Source organism: Periplaneta americana, chromosome 10 (genome assembly GCF_040183065.1).
Source record: "Periplaneta americana isolate PAMFEO1 chromosome 10, P.americana_PAMFEO1_priV1, whole genome shotgun sequence".
NCBI lineage: Eukaryota > Metazoa > Arthropoda > Insecta > Blattodea > Blattidae > Periplaneta > Periplaneta americana.
The window spans coordinates 145,660,898-145,679,732 of NC_091126.1; the positions used below are offsets into that span (position 1 = coordinate 145,660,898).

At 33.5% G+C, this 18,835-nt stretch overlaps 1 protein-coding gene across 2 annotated transcripts in view; it reads left to right on the forward strand.

The window, feature by feature from the left end:
- The window catches only part of Fim (plastin-2 Fim), a 193,844-nt gene extending 179,657 nt beyond the window's left edge, over nt 1–14,187 (forward strand). For both annotated transcript variants that reach the window (XM_069838215.1, XM_069838216.1), the window contains exon 12: nt 466–14,187. In XM_069838215.1, the coding sequence (XP_069694316.1) occupies nt 466–636 (171 nt within the window). In that variant the 3' untranslated portion in view covers nt 637–14,187. The remainder of the gene's footprint in view (nt 1–465) is intronic.
- The last annotated feature ends 4,648 nt before the right edge of the window (nt 14,188–18,835 follow it).

Consider the following 18,835-nt stretch of genomic DNA (forward strand, 5'->3'; position numbering starts at 1 on the left):
CAGGCAAGTCGTATGCAGGATATTTGTTATCATTGATTGCGTACGGCAACATTCCACAATACAAATCAAATGCTCCATGTCCATGTTGACCGTCGTGTCAACAAATACGTAAGCAATTGTCTTAACCCTCTCCCCATATCCCGACAGTAAGAAAAAAACTCACCTCAGTACGTGTTTCCAAACAGTTCACATTCCTGCCACTACCGGTTTTACCGTACATATCAGTAAGTAATCTTCAGAATGAACGCCATACTTGCCAGGCAACTTCTCTGGCATATAGGTAATACGCCTCTGCGGAAGTGTAGGAAGATTGAATTCTCTAGGCTCATCGGCTAGCTACATGACGGCATACAGCAAGCCATGACACACTTTGGACTGAACACGCAGTAGAGGTATTTGTAAGAATGAGCAATTTTTGTCACACAAGCTTGACTAGTAATAGCTGTGATTTTGTCACTGTTGCAGGATAACTTAGCAAATGCGAAGTATGCCATTTCTATGGCCAGAAAAATGGGAGCTCGAGTATATGCACTACCTGAAGATATCACAGAAGTCAAGCCCAAGATGGTGATGACTGTGTTTGCTTGCCTCATGGCAATGGATTACATTCCAAATATGGATGTGAAGCAATCATAAAACAGAAGTTGTTCCTTTCTCTTGATACAGAATTGCTTTGAAATTAATTTTATTTGTATTATAAATATTAACCATGTGTATTATAAGGTATCTTATTTACTTTTGTGATTGATGAAAAGAGAAATACTGAATCATTCCATACATTGCTGACAGTAAATGTACTTCGAAGCACCCTCTTAAATAGAAGAACCTATTTGATATATGTTAATCGAAATTGAATTTGTTAACATGAGAGCAGAGTTTCCTGTACCAAATGCTTTTCTTTTCTCATACATTCTTGTACTTTGTTATGCTGTTCAAACAAAACATTTTATTGCTTGGAATAGGAATCCTAATATTGTTGTAAATTTGAAAAAAAAAAGACAAATTTATTTCCGTGTTTATTTTGAAATTAACATTGCTTGTTATTGATAACGATACTAGTAACAGTAGTAGCAGTAGTAGTAGTAATAGTAATAGTGTAGTGTATTCATAGATAATGGATAGGTAGCTAATATTCCAAGTTTGGATATATACCCATAAATATACAGTGATCAGGAACTCCTGTGTAAGAACAATGTGGGCACATTGAAGATCCATTAGTAAGTAATTTGAGAATAGGAACATAGTTCTCAGAACAGTGGTAAAATGGGACAAACTTCAAACTGTAGTGAAAAATATTTATTCAAAACTGAAGATAAAACTATAGTGAAAAACATTTATTCAAGTTCTAAACACAAAGTAACCAAGAGTGTCGGCAATGAATTACCAGACATGTTCAAAAGTATCTCCTTCGTGTTGACACATGCACATCATTACTTAGCAGGAAACGTCATTCTGTACTGGAAGCAAGTGTTACTCTGAGCTCTGTATTTAGGTAGTGCTATGCCCATGGGCCGAAAATAATGTTGCACGACCAACCAACTTATGCAAATATTACACATTTAGCAGTCAAAACTAAAAATAAAAAAGTGACGTGTAACCACTTTTATACTAAATCAATGGCCTCCTGAATTTTGGTAACTGTGTCCTTGATCATCCGGTTATTTTAGGTAATCCCACAAGATGAAATCCAAAAGATTCATATCAGAAGATATTTCTCCACCTCTATGAGTCCATTTTTGGGAAACATGCTGTTAAGCTTTCTTCTAGCTGTTACACACTAATGAAGAGGTGTTCCATTATGTTGAAGGAGCATGTTGCTATGAGTATCCATGGGCATGTTTTCTAGTAAAATGGTGAACATTTCGGAGAAACAATGTTGAGTGGCCCTGATGAATTCCTAAGCATCAAACAGAGCTGGATCTCACACTGTTATTTATGCGTCTTACAAGTGACTGACTGTTATAGAAGGATGCTGCCCATTGTTTTCATCTCATCGAAATACATTGGCATGAGGTTGACGTCGAACAGGTACTACTATGCATACACTCTAGTCATAGCATGGGCGTTGTTTCGTGAAGTGCCCAAAATGAAGTACATCTCGCAATACTTCTGCAGACTCTAGTCCATACTGTGGCTGTTCGATCGAAATTTCCTTTTATACTATTAAACTTTGTTATACTTACATAAAGTGAAAGGGGTGCAAACAAGTTTGGTTTTCAAAATGTGGAATGTGATTCAAGGAGGCACGTCATAGGTCTACAAATGTGTCTAAGTCACAATATTAATGAAAAACAAGTATGATATGTATGAAGATGAATAAAACTAGAAGTAGACTTATGTTGTCTTGTGCTGAAATCTCTCTCTTTTTGACTCTGAAGAAATATTTAGAGATAGAATGTTAGAATACAAACCAATTATGTTTAATTTGACATACAGTTTTATATCGTGTTGAGGGTCGTTTCTCACCATTCTATGTAACATATACTCACCTGCACATAAAGCGAGACATTTCAATTTTTTTTTTTTTTTGTTCAGTTTAAGGTATTCATACAAATGGATGTATGTTTGCAAATAGAAAAGAATGGAAATGTTAATTAAATGAAATGTCGGTATATTATTATGTTACCCAAAATATTTTCAGTATGTATGGTTATCAATAGAATTAACTTAGATCTTATACACCTTGATTACACAACTTTTAACACTGTATCACTTCGGAATATGTATTATAAGACTTTCTTGTGTTAAATTCTATCGTACCTGGTTTACATGTTTCGACCTATTATGAGTCATCCTCAGAACTGGTTGTTGTTGGTCTTGGCACCTCTTGTTTTGTTTCCTATGAAGGTGTGTTTGTGTAGTGTAATGTGGAGTTAGAACACACTCTTTGACTCCACATTACACCACATAAACACACCCTCACAGGAAACAAAACAAGAGGTGTCAAGACCAACAACGACCAGTTCTGAGGATGACCCATAATAGGTCGAAACATGTAAACCAGGTATGATAGAATTTAACACAAGAAAGTAATATAATACATATTCCGTTAGATCTTATATTAAAAAGTAAGAAAATTGAAGTTTTTCGCATTTTGTGTCAGTGAGTGTACATTCATTCATTCGTTCATTAAGCAGAGTGGTCAGAAACTGACTCATCAACTCGCCAGGACATTACACGTACAATGTGTGTGAAACATGATGATAGAAACTAATGTTCTATCTTTGTTTTTCTCTTATGTCTAATGGAATAGTGAAAAATTTCAATGTGAAACATCAGTAATTCGAGTGTTAAATCTCTTCCTTTAGACATACGAAATAGCTTCAGTTCCTAGAATTATGAAAATACACGTCTGACACATCAGAGATGACGACACCAATGTTCATGTGGAGCCTCAACAGATCAGCTTTCTTTCAAATGTTTTAACGTGCTGTATCAGCATGAGAGAGAATCTTGTTACTATTTCATAGCTAGAAGAGAACTGGATAAAACGTTTCTCAGTGATGGTTTGATACCATCGGATAATCTTGGGCATCAAGATCTTCAGACTTGAATCTTTTGGACTTAATTTTATTTGGATAAGCAAAGGACTTGTTTCACCAAGAGCATTGAAGACATTAACATTGATTTCAGAAGATTCTCAGATAGACTAGGAACATGTAGACATGGAGGAGGGTTTTTTTGAACACATTTTGTAGATGTGTAATGACATAGTTGTTGTCTCAACTTTGGCACTTGAATAAATTTGTTTTCTCTGTACATTTATATTGAATTTTATTTTTGTCTCATTTAACATTACACATTCCTATTAGTATCTGAATAACCATTGTTCTGAGAGCACAAGTTCTTTAGTCTGCCTGTGTTGTTTTTGTGCTGTAGTTATAATAGTCTTTCCCCCCCCCCCCCACCCCTAAAGTAAGCGATAATTAAAATCGCTCATATCTTCACTAATTTTTATAATTCTGAAATTGTCTCAATGGGACTTTTTATCTCAGCGCACATTTGTTATGATACTGATTACTGAGTTTGTTTAATAATTCCGAATTTGAGTGTAATGTAAATTTAATCTCATTGGAAAGTTCTCCTATCTATTTTTGTTTGTGGAAAGAAATGATTTTTTCTCTAGAAACATGTATTTTAATTATTTTGTATTATTATGAATGTGGAGCCGTTACATTTTGATTCTCAATGTCTAAATTATGTATTTCATGTAAAACTTGAGATGTTTATAATTTTTTTGCCACAGGATATGTTCACATTTTCATTCCATCTGTAATTGAACTAGTTTCCTCAAATTTGCTACAAGCTTGTAGAAAGAACTCAAGCTGTATGAGCCATCTCTCAAACTATTACGGGTACAAAGCCAACAATAGGCCACTGGAAAACTCCGTCCAAAATTTGGAGAAAGTTGTTTATTTACGAATGAAAAGAAATTAAGAAGACCAACTCCTATGACAATGGATGTTAGATTTAGTGGAATTTTTACATGAAATTCAGACTTATTTGATTAGAATAAATACGAATTAAGTCCGTCAACATTCGCAGTAATATCACAGTCTAGTATTTATAGTGACGAAGCTCAATACTTAATAAATATGTATTCATAGATGGTTGCTAACAACTACTATTGCCTCATTACAGACCCTTTCCCTAGCAGACGATAAAATGTATTGTACTTTCGGTATCGTGTCCATTTGAAAAAATTAACACCTTCCTTCCACTATTGAAATATGAAATACATAAGGTTTATATATTATTTTCATAAAACATATATTATATTTTATAAACTGACCTTCCTGGATCTTTCGGAAGAAGGATAACTCTGGCCTCTTTTTCTTACAATTTATAGTACTACAAACGTCTCCTTGGCCCATATTATTATTCAAATTATTGTATTTTAGCCATTTACAGTTATTACAAAGGATAACGAACATTTCACAGTTTACACAATTTTTCATAACAATGTTAAATACGGCACAGTCAATGCCTTTTCGATCTAGACCAGGCCGTAATGTATGTTCGGGTTTTCTATTTCAGTGTATGGAACTCAAATATTATATTATAACTTTATTGCGTATCATTGCTAAGTTGTTTTATTTAGTGTAATGTGTCCATAAGTTCCGTTTACTTCTTGTTGCATAATAATTATGTTGCAGAAATAATTACAAAGCTGTGTTATTTTATTGTGAAGAGAATTTTACATGTTAACATAATCTGTTCCCATCAACATTTTACGTTTAGAATGGAAGCTATTTTGAGGTTTAATAAAGAATTTATATTGTGATTTTAATTTAGCACATCTACCTTCCTTAATTGTAGACAGAAAATTTACCATACCACTCCTATGAAATTAGTGTACATATGATTGTGTTACTTCATCTCTTAGGTAGTAGATAAATCCAATAATTCAATACTCAATTGTAGTATTCAAATACAAATTGAATGTGCGAGGCATCATACATGACATTATGTTTAATGACAATGTATAAATGTGAATATTGAAATACTGGTACAGTAAACATAACCGATAATTTCAACATCTAAATATCTGTGCGGTGGAACTGAAAATTATTGAATCGTGCATAAATGAATATACAAGAATCTCACAATATTTAATCGAAATAAAGGCAGGTAGGCCTATTACACATACGAACAACGTAATTTTCACACCAAAAATAATATTACACCTTAACTCACAAATGAATTATGTCTGAAGTGTCTCATAATTATTGTTTTAAATTTTATTAATGCAATTACACTACATTTTAGAGAAATATATGTTACTCTTTATGCATTCCAACTAATTTATATGGTTGAAATGCCGTCCTTCATGATCAGGTTAAGCGAGTCACATGGTCTGCCTTACGGCCTGTATTAGATCACGATGGTATTGGCACAGTCTATTGTTCCTAGTACTCAAAGCACTCCAAGCAGCTAGCAACTATCGCGAGAAATGCAAAAATTCATCTCAAGCTTCGTGACTGTATATACTAGACTGTGGTAATATGGAGTAAGTCCAGTATGAGTTCTGAGAGCTAATACCATTTATTCCATAAACAGAAATTGATAGAAGACTATTCCAGTCAGATTGAATTCACATTAAACTCAACTGTTCCTAAGCAACTGACAACTGAATGCTTACATTAATACAGTTTCATTTCTTTCATAGAGAGTTAATGTCCGGATTTTCAAAATTAGTGAATTTATGATAATTTATATTACGCTTCACTTTTATATTAAAAAAAACCGCCTGTGTTTGTGTATGTGTATTTTTGTGTGTGTGTATACATGTACATATACACACATTCATATTCACACACTTTCACAAGGCTGAATTGAAGTGTAACCACGAACAAGGGTCTATGTTACATTTCGCAGGTTTTGCGAAAACGCGCTCCAAAATCTTTGTTGCCTGCTGAGTCAAGATGCATAATGTAACACAACATAGACCAAGTTCCATAAAAATGATACTGCTATTTTTTTTTTCAATAGTATTTAAGGTATCACATATATTCATTTTCGATATTAAGAAATCATTCACTTTTCAAAGACTGAATAACACTGCCTGCATAATGTAAAATATCTGGTTGCGCTGATGCTATACCTGTGATTGTTGTAGCTTTGCACAGGAAACGCAGCATGAACATTTCATGTGTGACATAGACCCTTGTTCTACAGTTTCAAAATACATTTCGCTTGAATTTTTTTGCATAGTGATGCCATCTATTGTCGTAAGTTAAAACTAAGTGTATAGCATGATAGAAGCAGCATCATAGAACTTTGTTCTGCAAATAACTCATTTTTGTTTTAATTGTAACGTAGACCCTCGTTTGTGGTTACTCTTCAATTATTGTAATGTGGTTTTCTGCATTTTGGCATTTGTATTTTAGTAGTTAGTGTAAAAATTATGAGCTTCCTCTTGGACAACTGATGGCAGTGTGGTTAGATGTCAGATCACTTATAAGTCTATGGATGCATTTGTAAGAGTAAGTAATTTTTTTGAGTAGTAATTCATTTCTGATCGGAATAAAGACTATATTATATAATATTAAATAGTAAAGCAAGAGATTTTATACGAACGTATTTATCACTACCACTGAAACATTTGGGACAAGTATTACGCCACATGTCTCTTTGGTTGCTGTGTACAATGAAGTCCCGCTGGTCTTTGTGTGACTTTAATGTTTTGCTGTGAAAAGTATGAAATAATTTCCTACATTTTTTTTTTAGTTTCTAACATTTCTATCATTACACAAAAATATCTCTGATATAAAAAGTCTACGGAAGAAGGCTTGCACATTGAGTGTGTGACACACGACACCTATGTGTTCACTATATAATACAGCTCATCATCTGATTATTTTATTTCTGTTTTTCATATCAGAATATTTTTCCCAAGTTTTCAAGTATTTTGGTAGTCTGAAGAAAATGAAACTGAGCTCCTCCATGGCAGGTTTTGTTACCAAATACGTTGTAAACAGAGACACTAATTCTGAATTATTATTTTTTATTATATACTTAATATAAATATACGGTAACAAAAGCAGATAAAAATAATGTTTGTGTTAGAATTGCTCTGATTATCCAACAATGAATATTTGCAACGTGTTAGTTATACATTCCAGACTGGTTTCAGATTGACATGTGTTTAATGAATAGTCCTATAGAATTTCCTCCTTCCTAAGATATTTCTGCATATTAGTAAATGCAAGACATTCCCAGATTGTAACACTTGGAAACGAAATATTCAGAATTAATAAATGTAGTAATATTGTAAGAATGGACATGTTTGTGAAATATCGTAATTTCATCAAATTATGCCTGCGTGATTTTGTACATGTATATCAGAGAATAAAGACTCCCATTCAATATATTAAATTCACTAGTATAGCACTCATCAATAGTTCTGTGTCAGCATTTATTACAATAAATACATTCCTGTGACTGGATGAGAAGAAGGAATATCATTCCATTGAATGTCAGTATCTTTTTTAGTTATTGGTATAGTTGCATATTTACTTTTAGTTTGCTGTACAATTCAGGGTAAAAAGCAAAGATTTATAACATAAATGTAGAAATTTTAACTCTTTGTTAGATTTAATTTGAACTTTTGGTAATTTTACATGCAACTAATACAAACATTTTGACACAGTTTACATAGAAATGTTTACTCCTGTGATTCAGTGTTGCCAACACATAAATTTTATCCCCGTCAGTATAACAGCTAGAAATCCGTCAAAATTAATAAAATGAAAATTAGACTCAATATATAAAGCAAATTTTAACACAACTTTATTACCAATCTTGATTAAAATAATAATTCATCAACAGCTAACTTAATTACGAGGAAATCTGAAACAGGGGATTCTTAAACATAGCAAGGAACAGGCAGGGCTGTTCAAATAAAAAGTAAAATCTCCCAAAAATTAAACAATTAAAAATGATAGCAGCTAAAAATGACAAAAGACAATGTAAATCGTAATTTCCGTCACCCGTCAAAGCCATTTTTTCTCCGCCCACTACGTTGAAATTCCGTCAATTTTGACGGAATTTCCGTCCAGTTGGAACACTGCTGTGGTTTTAGATAGTAGTCCATTAAGTTCAAATTTGAGTTTTAAATGTATATCCTTCATATTTTGGAACACATGGGAGACATCTCAGTGGTTTGTGTTTTAACACCAGCCATATATATTGATAACTTCACTCTTTCAGTTTCTTGACAATAGAATTGGGGACCAGTTTATTAAGCATTAATAATTTTTGGTATCTATATACTATGACAGCTTACTGTTATTTTTGGTAGATGAGTCTATTTCTCCACTGCAAATAGGAGCACACGGGCTCATTCCTGACAGTTTGGTAATACTTGTTGAGGAGCTGAGTTTCATTTCATCTTCAGTTTGTTATGTATTGTAGAATAATTTATGTGGACATTTGTTACTTATGACAGAACTGTTGAAAAAGCAGAAAAGACTGTCCAATGCCAAGGACAGTGTCATGAGATGGGCTGTGAGAAGGGATTTTCTTTCACTTTTTTCTTTCTTTATATTCTATTTTATTTGTAGATTGAAATGTAGCATGTGGAAATAATGGACGATTTTGTGATGGTGCAATTTGCTGGACGTGATTTTCAGGAGTCATTGGTACTCTGCCCTGCTAAGGGCCTCTCTCACTCCCTGTGAGATTCCATTACACGCGGGAAAAAATGTATTCCTGTACATGATATGATCTATAATATAACTGCAGTAGATTTCTTAGGAGTATAGAAATTCGGTGTGTGACGAAGTACTGTCTCACTGGCTCTTTATACTGATCATCACACTCATGGCGTCACACTTTGACACTTTCGAATTTGGAACTTATCTCATAATTGTGAGTGTGAGCATCGTTGGATGGAAGCTTTTCATTTAGTTGTTACAGGAATGGAATTGATGTATCTGCCATGCCGTCCATGTGACCAAATCAAGGAATGTGAGTGGCAGGAAGTACCATCACAAAATTATTGGAAGTTTGCAAACAGTAGTGACAAGTGGTGGTGGCAACGACTGTGACTACGACTATGACTATGTTCATGACTTGATTGCAGTATTGGTGGTGGTGGAGGCAATTAAGACCGTGATAATATAATAATAATCTGTATTTGATGTTTTTAGAAATTTTTATGGAATTGAGTTTGATACGAACTTCATACAGAATTTTTTTCTGCTCTATGCCATATAAGATATTGATATCACACACAGGCATGCTCACCCATGTGTGTGCTTGTGTGTGTATGTATGTGTGTATGTGTGTGTGCACGTATTCGTGTGTTTATTTTGAGATACCACTGTAGCACAACAAACTAACCAAAGAATTTGTAGTGATGATTTTATTATGTGTCAAAATCTGTGTTCATTAGTGGTGAAGGAGAAAACATAGATTACTAGTAGTGTGGCAGGACTGATTCATGTGCCTTTACTGATGAGAAGGTTGGGCGATGCATTATCAGCAGTTGTGAAACTGGCATGTTGTCTTAGAATGTAATAATATAGATTAATGAAGAATACCTGCAATGTGACATGAGAAAAAGCCTTATTTCAAATGGAGGAACAATAAAGTGTACCACCTACATTGTCATGCAACAGGTTTTGGTTGCACCATGTTGCAGGATCCTTCATATACACAATACCAAGTTGCCACGAGAAGAAGTGTCATACTTCTCTTTATTATTAACAATGTAAGCACTTCTTTTCGGGTTCGGTCACATGGATACATCATTAATGTTTCCTTATTTTGGACGTTCATTGTTTTTGTTGGCTCATTTAATAATCCAGTTATATCTATAGTTTCTTGATTAAAAAAAATATTTTCAGAGCTTTCTCAGTCAATTCTGTATTTTGGAAGTGGGACCAGATAGAGGAGATTGTTGTGGTTTCTCATGGTGCAGTCAGATGGAAACAAGTGATTTTGTTGTATATTTTCCGATTTCACAAATTCTTGATTTGTGTATTGACATCATTTGAAAGGTATACGATGTTGATATGAAATATACTATTCCGTAATAGGGGTAGAAAAAATAATTTGTGGCATGCAGCCGCCTAGGTATGATAACAGAAATTTTAACATGTAGTGAAACTAATGTAGCTATAGAAATATAAATTTATTGATCATATGAGAGCAGTTGATCAGATATGTGATGCTCATGTCCATCATAGCAACTTTATAACATATTTATTTCTGTGCTTGAGGAGTGACCAGTAAGTTACATGACTGTAAATGACGATAATAAGAATCCAAACTCATTGCACAGAGTAATCACACAGTTCCAAATTCCTTTTCACTCACAGATAATTTACATGATTGTGCATCTCACAAATCAGCTGTATATGAAGGAAAAAAAAAAAGATTGCAGGATGCCAAAATTAAAATTATTTAGCGATTCATGCATCAAAGTGGAACAGCTGTATTCAGTTCAGTTCTAAGAAGAAATAGGAGGGAAATGTTTTGCAATAACTGTAAAAAAAATTAGACTGTGGTCACGTATATTCCTTAGAATTTAAATTACAGTCACATGCTGCTACTTTTGTTCCACAAGAGATTGTGAGCCCGTTGCAGCCACAACTTTTCATTTCTGTGTTGATTCTTCAATACATTTTGTGGTTATGTTCGCGATCAGATTTTAATGTGATGAAGTGCAAATGACTGCTTCCTTAATAGCTACTTTAATTATAAAATGGAGAACAAAATGCCGGAACTACAAGTAGAGGAATGTGCTGGGTCAAAGACTAAATAAAAATGAGAGCATTGTGGAGTTATCCTTGGAGAACTGTTATGAAGGGGATAGATTACTTTATACGAATTTTTTTAGTGTATTAACAAGATTTATTTATTTTTAAGTCCTTTAACGTATTAAGCCCAAAGAGAGTGCAATTAATTTTTGACATCGTTTTCTAATATTTTCATTGCAGTAGCAATTTCTGCTAGAGCCAACTGCTTCAAATTTTTGTTGTGGCAAGTAGCATTATGTGAATTCCATAGAAACACTCTTCAAGTAGATCTGTTATTTTTCTGTTCTAACTAGTATTAAAAGTTTATATTTTTATTATAAGATCGTCTCATTAACAACGAATAGCATTTTTTTTCATAAACATTGTTGGAAACTCTCATATTTGAAACTATTCTACAAAAAGTAAAAAAACAAATTTATTATGATCATATTGTCTACATTTTGCATTTAGTAACTGTCACCATTGATTCACTTTCGTCACATTCACACACCAAAATACTGTATATAAACAATATAGTGTTATTGCCTCATTCAGATAACAATACTTCTCGCAACCTCTGCAAAAGTTTTAACAAAACCAGTATAAAAAAAGTCTTGCAGTTGCAACCCCTGAGAACGTGTTCATATATACTTTTAAGCTGTGCTGCAGAGCATAAAAAAGTAGCGAACAGCAGGTTCAGTAGCTGCTACTTTCCAAGTTGCATTGTTGTTCATATGTCACAGTATGCTAGTTACGCAGTATTTTGTACTGCAGTTTTGTAAAAGTAGCAGTGTGTGATTGTACTTTAAGAATGGCAAAACAAGCCTAATGGAATTACGTGCAGTGCGTACTTGCTCTTACCTTTGACCTCCCCCTGTCATAATTTTGTGAAATATCTTCCATTCAGTTTCATTTTTGCAGTCTCTTAAATATGTCAATTACAAATACAGTTAAGAAAACTCTTGGGAATGCCACATGTTTGCCATTGTAAGCACAATAGATATTTACAGTTTATATAATATGTAATGAAAGAAACAATGCAGTTCATATACAAATATAAAATTAAAACTTATACAAGTACCTTATATGCCTTGCACTTCCACCATATACAAAAATATCTGGGATAAGTACGTGCCATAAAAAACTGTCAAGAATTCAGACACACACTGAGAACTACAGTATAAGCAAATCAGTTTCCAAGTTCAGTGTACAAGATGTATTAAGGCCCGTTCCCACTTAGAGGAATCAAATCGAAACGTCTGTCACCTTTCACATCTAGTGGAATCGAATCGAAGTATGTTGCAGAATAAAAGGACAGCACAGTTATGCGATGAGGCAGAAAGAGAAGAAATATATATCCAAAACAAAAAAAGGATATATTGAATTCATGATATTTTTAACTAAGGATACACATGGAGAATTTTCTACTTTGACTGTATTCTGTGAGATTAAACTAAATTTCGTTCTATAGCGATTCTTTGAATATTAATTTTTACCTTATATATTATATAGTGTTCTGCTCAAGGGCAGGTCTTTCACTGCAAATCCAGTATTCTCCAATCTTTCCTATTTTCTGCCTTTCTCTTAGTTGCCGCATATGTTTCTGTTAATTTACCTATTTTGCTTCAATCATTATCACGGGAATAATTATTACAGTACTAATTTTGTGTCTTGTCATACAATAGCAGATAAAATTATGAAGAAACTATATTAATTTTCCTTCGTATGTGTTATTAAATTGTAATTTTCTGTATAGCTACATACTATTTCAGCAATAAATTATCCTACCAAAAATGGATATGGCTCATTTGTTCTTTCACAAAGACTTCACGAGAACGTACGGTCATACTCGAAACAAGAAGTTCCGTTCCGGCAGTGGAATAAATGAGTAGTTTAATATCAAATATGGACATCTGTCGTCTCCATAGTTTTGATCTAGAGGCACTTTTTTGTTTCACAGTGTTCTTTGTAGTATTTTAAAACAATTTATTTTTATAAATGTAGTGTTAGAGTTTGTATATAGTTTCACCATAACCGAAAAGAACATGAAAAAATGTATAAGAATCCACATTATCTAAATTTCATCTGAAGGCCAAATGTCCGCCTTTGATAGTAAGCTACTCAAATATTCTAGCTCTTGAATTCTATTTGATTTGGTTTGATTCGAGATGCCACTTTCTGCTATCTTCCATTTAAATAATTGTGAAGAGAAATTCTGTTTGATTCGATTCCGCTAAGTGGAAGCGGGCCTTTACTTACACACTTGGAAAATGATGAATGATTGTAGTAATGTAGTCACAGGTCCAAAATTTGCACATGTTCCTGCTAACCATGCAAGCACATCATTGCCTTCTTACCATTTTACTGATCCTAAATAAATTCTGTTTATTTTTGCTTTATCCTGAAAGATTAATTTTTTGAGTTACATTGTAAGCCTGTAACTTAGAAGTAAGCAATGATGGCATAGTCCTGCAGCATTTGAATACCATAATGTGCCATGTGGATAGATTCACACAGACCAACACATTCTCATTTGGAGAGAGATCTTGACGTAGCTTTGTTGGTGAAGAATTATCGTTGGAGACATATACAACTGCAAAGGCAGTTCCATCATGGGACTTTAGCATTGAAATAGTAGAAATAAATGATTTTCAAGTGTGTCACATGTGAAGTAGAGTTGCTGACGATTATAACGAGTCCAGAAGAGGAACATGTCAAGTGCATAAAGAAGGGTACACGAGCCAATTTTCAGATAGATCAGTATTGCCCCATAGAAATAGATACAATGTTCTTCAATGTAAATATACATTGCATTATAATACACTTCTTGCTATAATTGCTAATTATAACTTTTCATACTTGTATTTCTCATGTTGCGGAGTATGGAGAAACTATAATGAATGTGCAAGAAATGAGAGAAATATACAATTTTTGTTTAGAATTTCTGTGTGTCTATATACAGCCTTCCTTCCCAAACCATTTTGTGAATTTTCTTGACACTCTGTGTACCAAGTGAACTTAAATGATACTGAATTTTCACCCATGAAGTTAACACATAATTAAATTTCTTCATATAAGTATAAAAAAAAGTGATTTGCCAAAAACAGCCTTAATGACTCTATTCATATTTTTATAAGCCCCAAGTAATAGTTTATAATTTTACAGCACGCCTAAATAAAAAAAAAATCACAAATCAAAATTTGTTGGGAGTAAAAACCTTCGACATTATTGACGTGAAGTTAGAAAACGGATTAATTTAGAACATAGATTGTTCAATTAGATAAAAAAAAATAAGATTCGATCTGTCAGCTTAAAATACTTGCAGTTCTATTAATGGATTCAGTTTGTATTTTTTATTGGTATTTATAGTAGCTTTAACTCCTGGGTAATATCGCAACTGTCTGTCGTTTTTACTGTTAGGAATGCATGTTGCTGTTGTGCTATCTATTAATCCGTGGTAATTGGGGTTCAATCCGGCATTCGTCTTACTTAACTGAAAATTAGTTATATTCAGTCGAAAAATTGGTCGACACCAGGGATCGAACTGGAGACTTCCCGAATGTGAGTCTAGTGCATAATAACTGAGCCATCTCACTGAAATTTCCCTCACGAATCAATTGAAAATTAATACTGAAGTTAAAGGTCAAACTGTACAAAGCTTAATTTTAGTAAATGCTATAATCCCTAATAGTATTTTAACAGTGAATGGTTTCTTGCTTTAAATTTTGATATGGCAGTTGTATTGTTTTCTTTCGTCCCTTGTGACTTTAAACGTGCTTCCAAACCTTGGTAACGATTGCATTACAGTGAAACCTCTCATTTACGGACATCAATGGGATGTAACAATCTGTCCGTATCTGGGAGGTGTCCTTTATTGGGAGGGAGGCTCCCCAATCTAACAGCAAATTTATAATATGCATTATGTATCCCTTCACGCTTTAAATGAAATGTATTACTGTAGTTTAATTCTAAATACAGTATACTGTACTACGGTAAATTCTTTGCAACTTTGAGCTACAATAGATAAGACCGAAAAGGAAAATACAGTACTGTGCCATGCAATTTTATTCTAGGTTATGCAGTACTGTAATTTACAGTTTTCAACTAAACCTTTACGTTCTGATGCCAGGTCTCTCGAAACAGAACAACTGATTGAAGAGAAGAGAATAATCTACTAACCTTATCATGTGTCGAATACAATTTCACGATCACGGAAACCTTGGACTCATTAGATAGGTTAAATTTTATGACTTTGTTTATCCACCTGCTTCCAACTAACAAGGGGTAGCCGGCTGGGCTAGTGGTAGCTTACAAGACCCTTATTGTCTTCTTTCATGTTAAGGAATTTTTGTAGTAAATTTTCCATTTTTGTAACACATTAGGTCTTAAAATTCAAGTTCTGTCCGCAGTCAGGAGGTAAAGCAAGCTTTAGGACTATGAAACAGCTGTCCTTGTCCGTGTCTGAGAGTGTCCGTAAACGAGAGTTAAATTTATCATTATTTCTATATTATTTCATTTGGGACATAAAAATCTGTCCGTATATGAGGAGTGTCCATATCTTGGGGGTGTCCATAAGGAGAGGTTTCACTGTATACTGAAATGTAATTTTTACTCCAAAAATATCACTGTAAGACTTGTCTTTTTCAAGAGACTAGGACGTCAAATGTAGGTAAACATCTTGCATATCCGTATGTATATTTTATACCTTGTGTGCACGCTGGGTAAGGCCAAATTGTCGACATCCATGTGGAAATCCTTCGTTACAAAGTACTGGAGCACAAGATTGCTCAAACACAGCACACTAGTCAACAACATTCTATATCGGTACCTGAATACAGATGCAATTTACATTAAGAATTTTAGATAAGGGCGCAAATAGCCATAGTAGCTGACGTGCCCTTCTTAAACCCTACTACTCCTCCTCCAGATGCAATTGTTATTACTTACAGTCTTTACAAAAAATTATAATTGCCTCGTCATTTTCACAGGATATCCTCAAAAATCTGAACTTAGAAATTGTGCTGTCACCCTCTTCGCTCATGCTCCCTCCCTCTCTCCATTGAGTATGCCTGTGCCAATGCATGCGCATGCTGAAAAGAGAAAGTCAAAATTTGTGTTCATTATTTTTATAAGAAAAACAAAACACAAATTTATATTCCTAAATTTAAAAGATGTGACGAAATTTTGTTTGTTTGGGGATTGTGGACATACAAAGTGGATTTGTGAAATTGTATCAGGACATGCTGCAATGAAAATGGTAGTAAAGTATTTGGTTTTATTCATGAAATCAAAATATTCTTGGTTACAATGGATTTTTGCCATAGAATTTGTATCTGGTGCAGATAAAATGTTCAGTACAGTGGGAACTTGTTAAGGGGAGAGGACGATAATTTTTGGTGAAAAATGAGTAAATTTTCAAAAAAAAAAAAAAAATTTCTTTAGAATACTCTGTGATATGTGTGGAATGCATTGCATAATATTCTGTGGGTATTTGTATCCTTAGCGGATGTTGAGACGCCATTTCTTAACTTCCTGCGCTATGGATTTTTAAATCACACGTCCCCTTTTATTGTTGTTTCTGGTAAATTAAATTTTCAAAAAAAAAAAAAAATAAATAAATTCTTTAAAATACTCTTCGATATGTGTGGAATGCATTGCATAATATTTTGTGGGTATTTATATCCTTAGCGGATGTTGAGACGCCACTTTTAAACTTCCTGCGCTATGGATTTTTAAATCACACGTCCCCTTTTATTGTTGTTTCCAATAAATTAAATTTTCAAAAATAAAAATAAATAAATTCTTTAAAATACTCTTCGATATGTGTGGAATGCATTGCATAACATTTTGTGGGTATTTGTGCCCTTATCGGATGCTGAAACTCCATTTTAAACTTCCTGCGCTATGGATTCTTAAATCACATGCCCCCTTTATCGTTGTTTCTGGTAACTTCATTTTTTTGCTACATTGCGAGACAAACATTGATATAATTTCTGAACTATTAAAGATACATGCTTGGAGTTTTTGAACAAACATTCTTTAGACTATTAGGAAACTTTCCTTTGTAACAGAATTTTGTTAATTAATTTCATTTTTAAAATATGTCCGTTTGTTTGCGAAAAGGAAATCAAAAATGTGTTATTAAATTTTAATTGTTGTAGGGACTAATATCAAAATTCTGTCACAGGCAGTACATTGCAAAAAACTGTTTGAATCTATCTTTAAGAATGGTTAAGATATATCGGTTTTAGTAAAATCCTGCATTGGGTATATTTTTTTCAAATCTGGGCCCCCATTTTTTTTTCAAAATATTTATATTTGAGTTTCTACAGCTATTAACTCTCTACATACAAAAAATAAATATTTTACACCAAATAGGAAAAAAGTTTAAAAAAATACCATCCTCTCCCCTTAATTCGGACTAGTAGATGAAATAAGTTGTCAAAATTAAATATAATAATCTAATAGAACAGCACAAAGTGCATTAAAACTCAATTTACAGCAACAAAACATTACTTTTAAAGGAAAGAGACTTAATATACTATACATGAAATGCAAAGCAGTACAATATAGTACATACATGATAGTTATGACGGACACAAGCTTTTTCTGTCTGGATTAAGTGAAGTCCAGATTAACGAGGTTTTACTGCATTAGTACTTTTAGTTGTGTGCCAATGAAATTACCCCAAACAGAATGAGAAATAAAGCCACTCGAAGGAAAAAAGTTATATTTGAGAAAGAGTAATTTAGCTTGGAAGTTTTTTACGTCGTATAGCAGTAACAAAATAAAGATCGAATTTTCAAGGCATTACTTCTCGTGAGTTAGACAGAAAATAGTGGTTAGACTAGAATTCATCTCATTTTCCCCAGAAATTGACTGTAATACATATCTGTTAGTTTTACTACATTATTAAGTAGAAACAATGGTTGCAGAATAAAATTTACTGGTATATGTATATCAATATTGATGCATGTTTTTAAAACATTGATATGGGCTTGTCCATTGTTAGTGGTGGAACATTTTTAGTAATGTTGAACAAACTAATTTTTCAAATGAAACTTTGTTTCCTAATATTAATTATAATGTAGTAATCATTATGCTGTACTCTACATAATGTTCATATTCTGCACAATTAGTTTTAAATTAAATTTCTGTAGTGCAACAGCCCATTGAGAGCCACAGCCGATGGGTGGCCTTCACGTGTCCACATGCTTCTGCAGAAGTAAACGATCATTCAACCAGAACAAAGGTACCGTGTGGTTAGCACGATCCCCCCAGCCATTATAGCTGGTTGTAACCGGATTTTTGCTACTTATCGTAGCTCCCCCAAATTCATTATGATGCTGGATGGGCACCTGTCCCATACATTGGTCGAAATTTCATGAGAAAACGTCTTCCCCATGAGGACTCGAACCAGTGCAGATTTCGTAATACGAGTCCTAGACATGGTTTCTTAGACTATGATGCCATGGCACGGGATGTTATTGTTATATGGTAATTAATGCATTAAGTATGAGTTTGTATGTATGTCAGTGGTGTGAAAAAATCTGGAACATATAGACATACTACATGCTTGTATTATATTA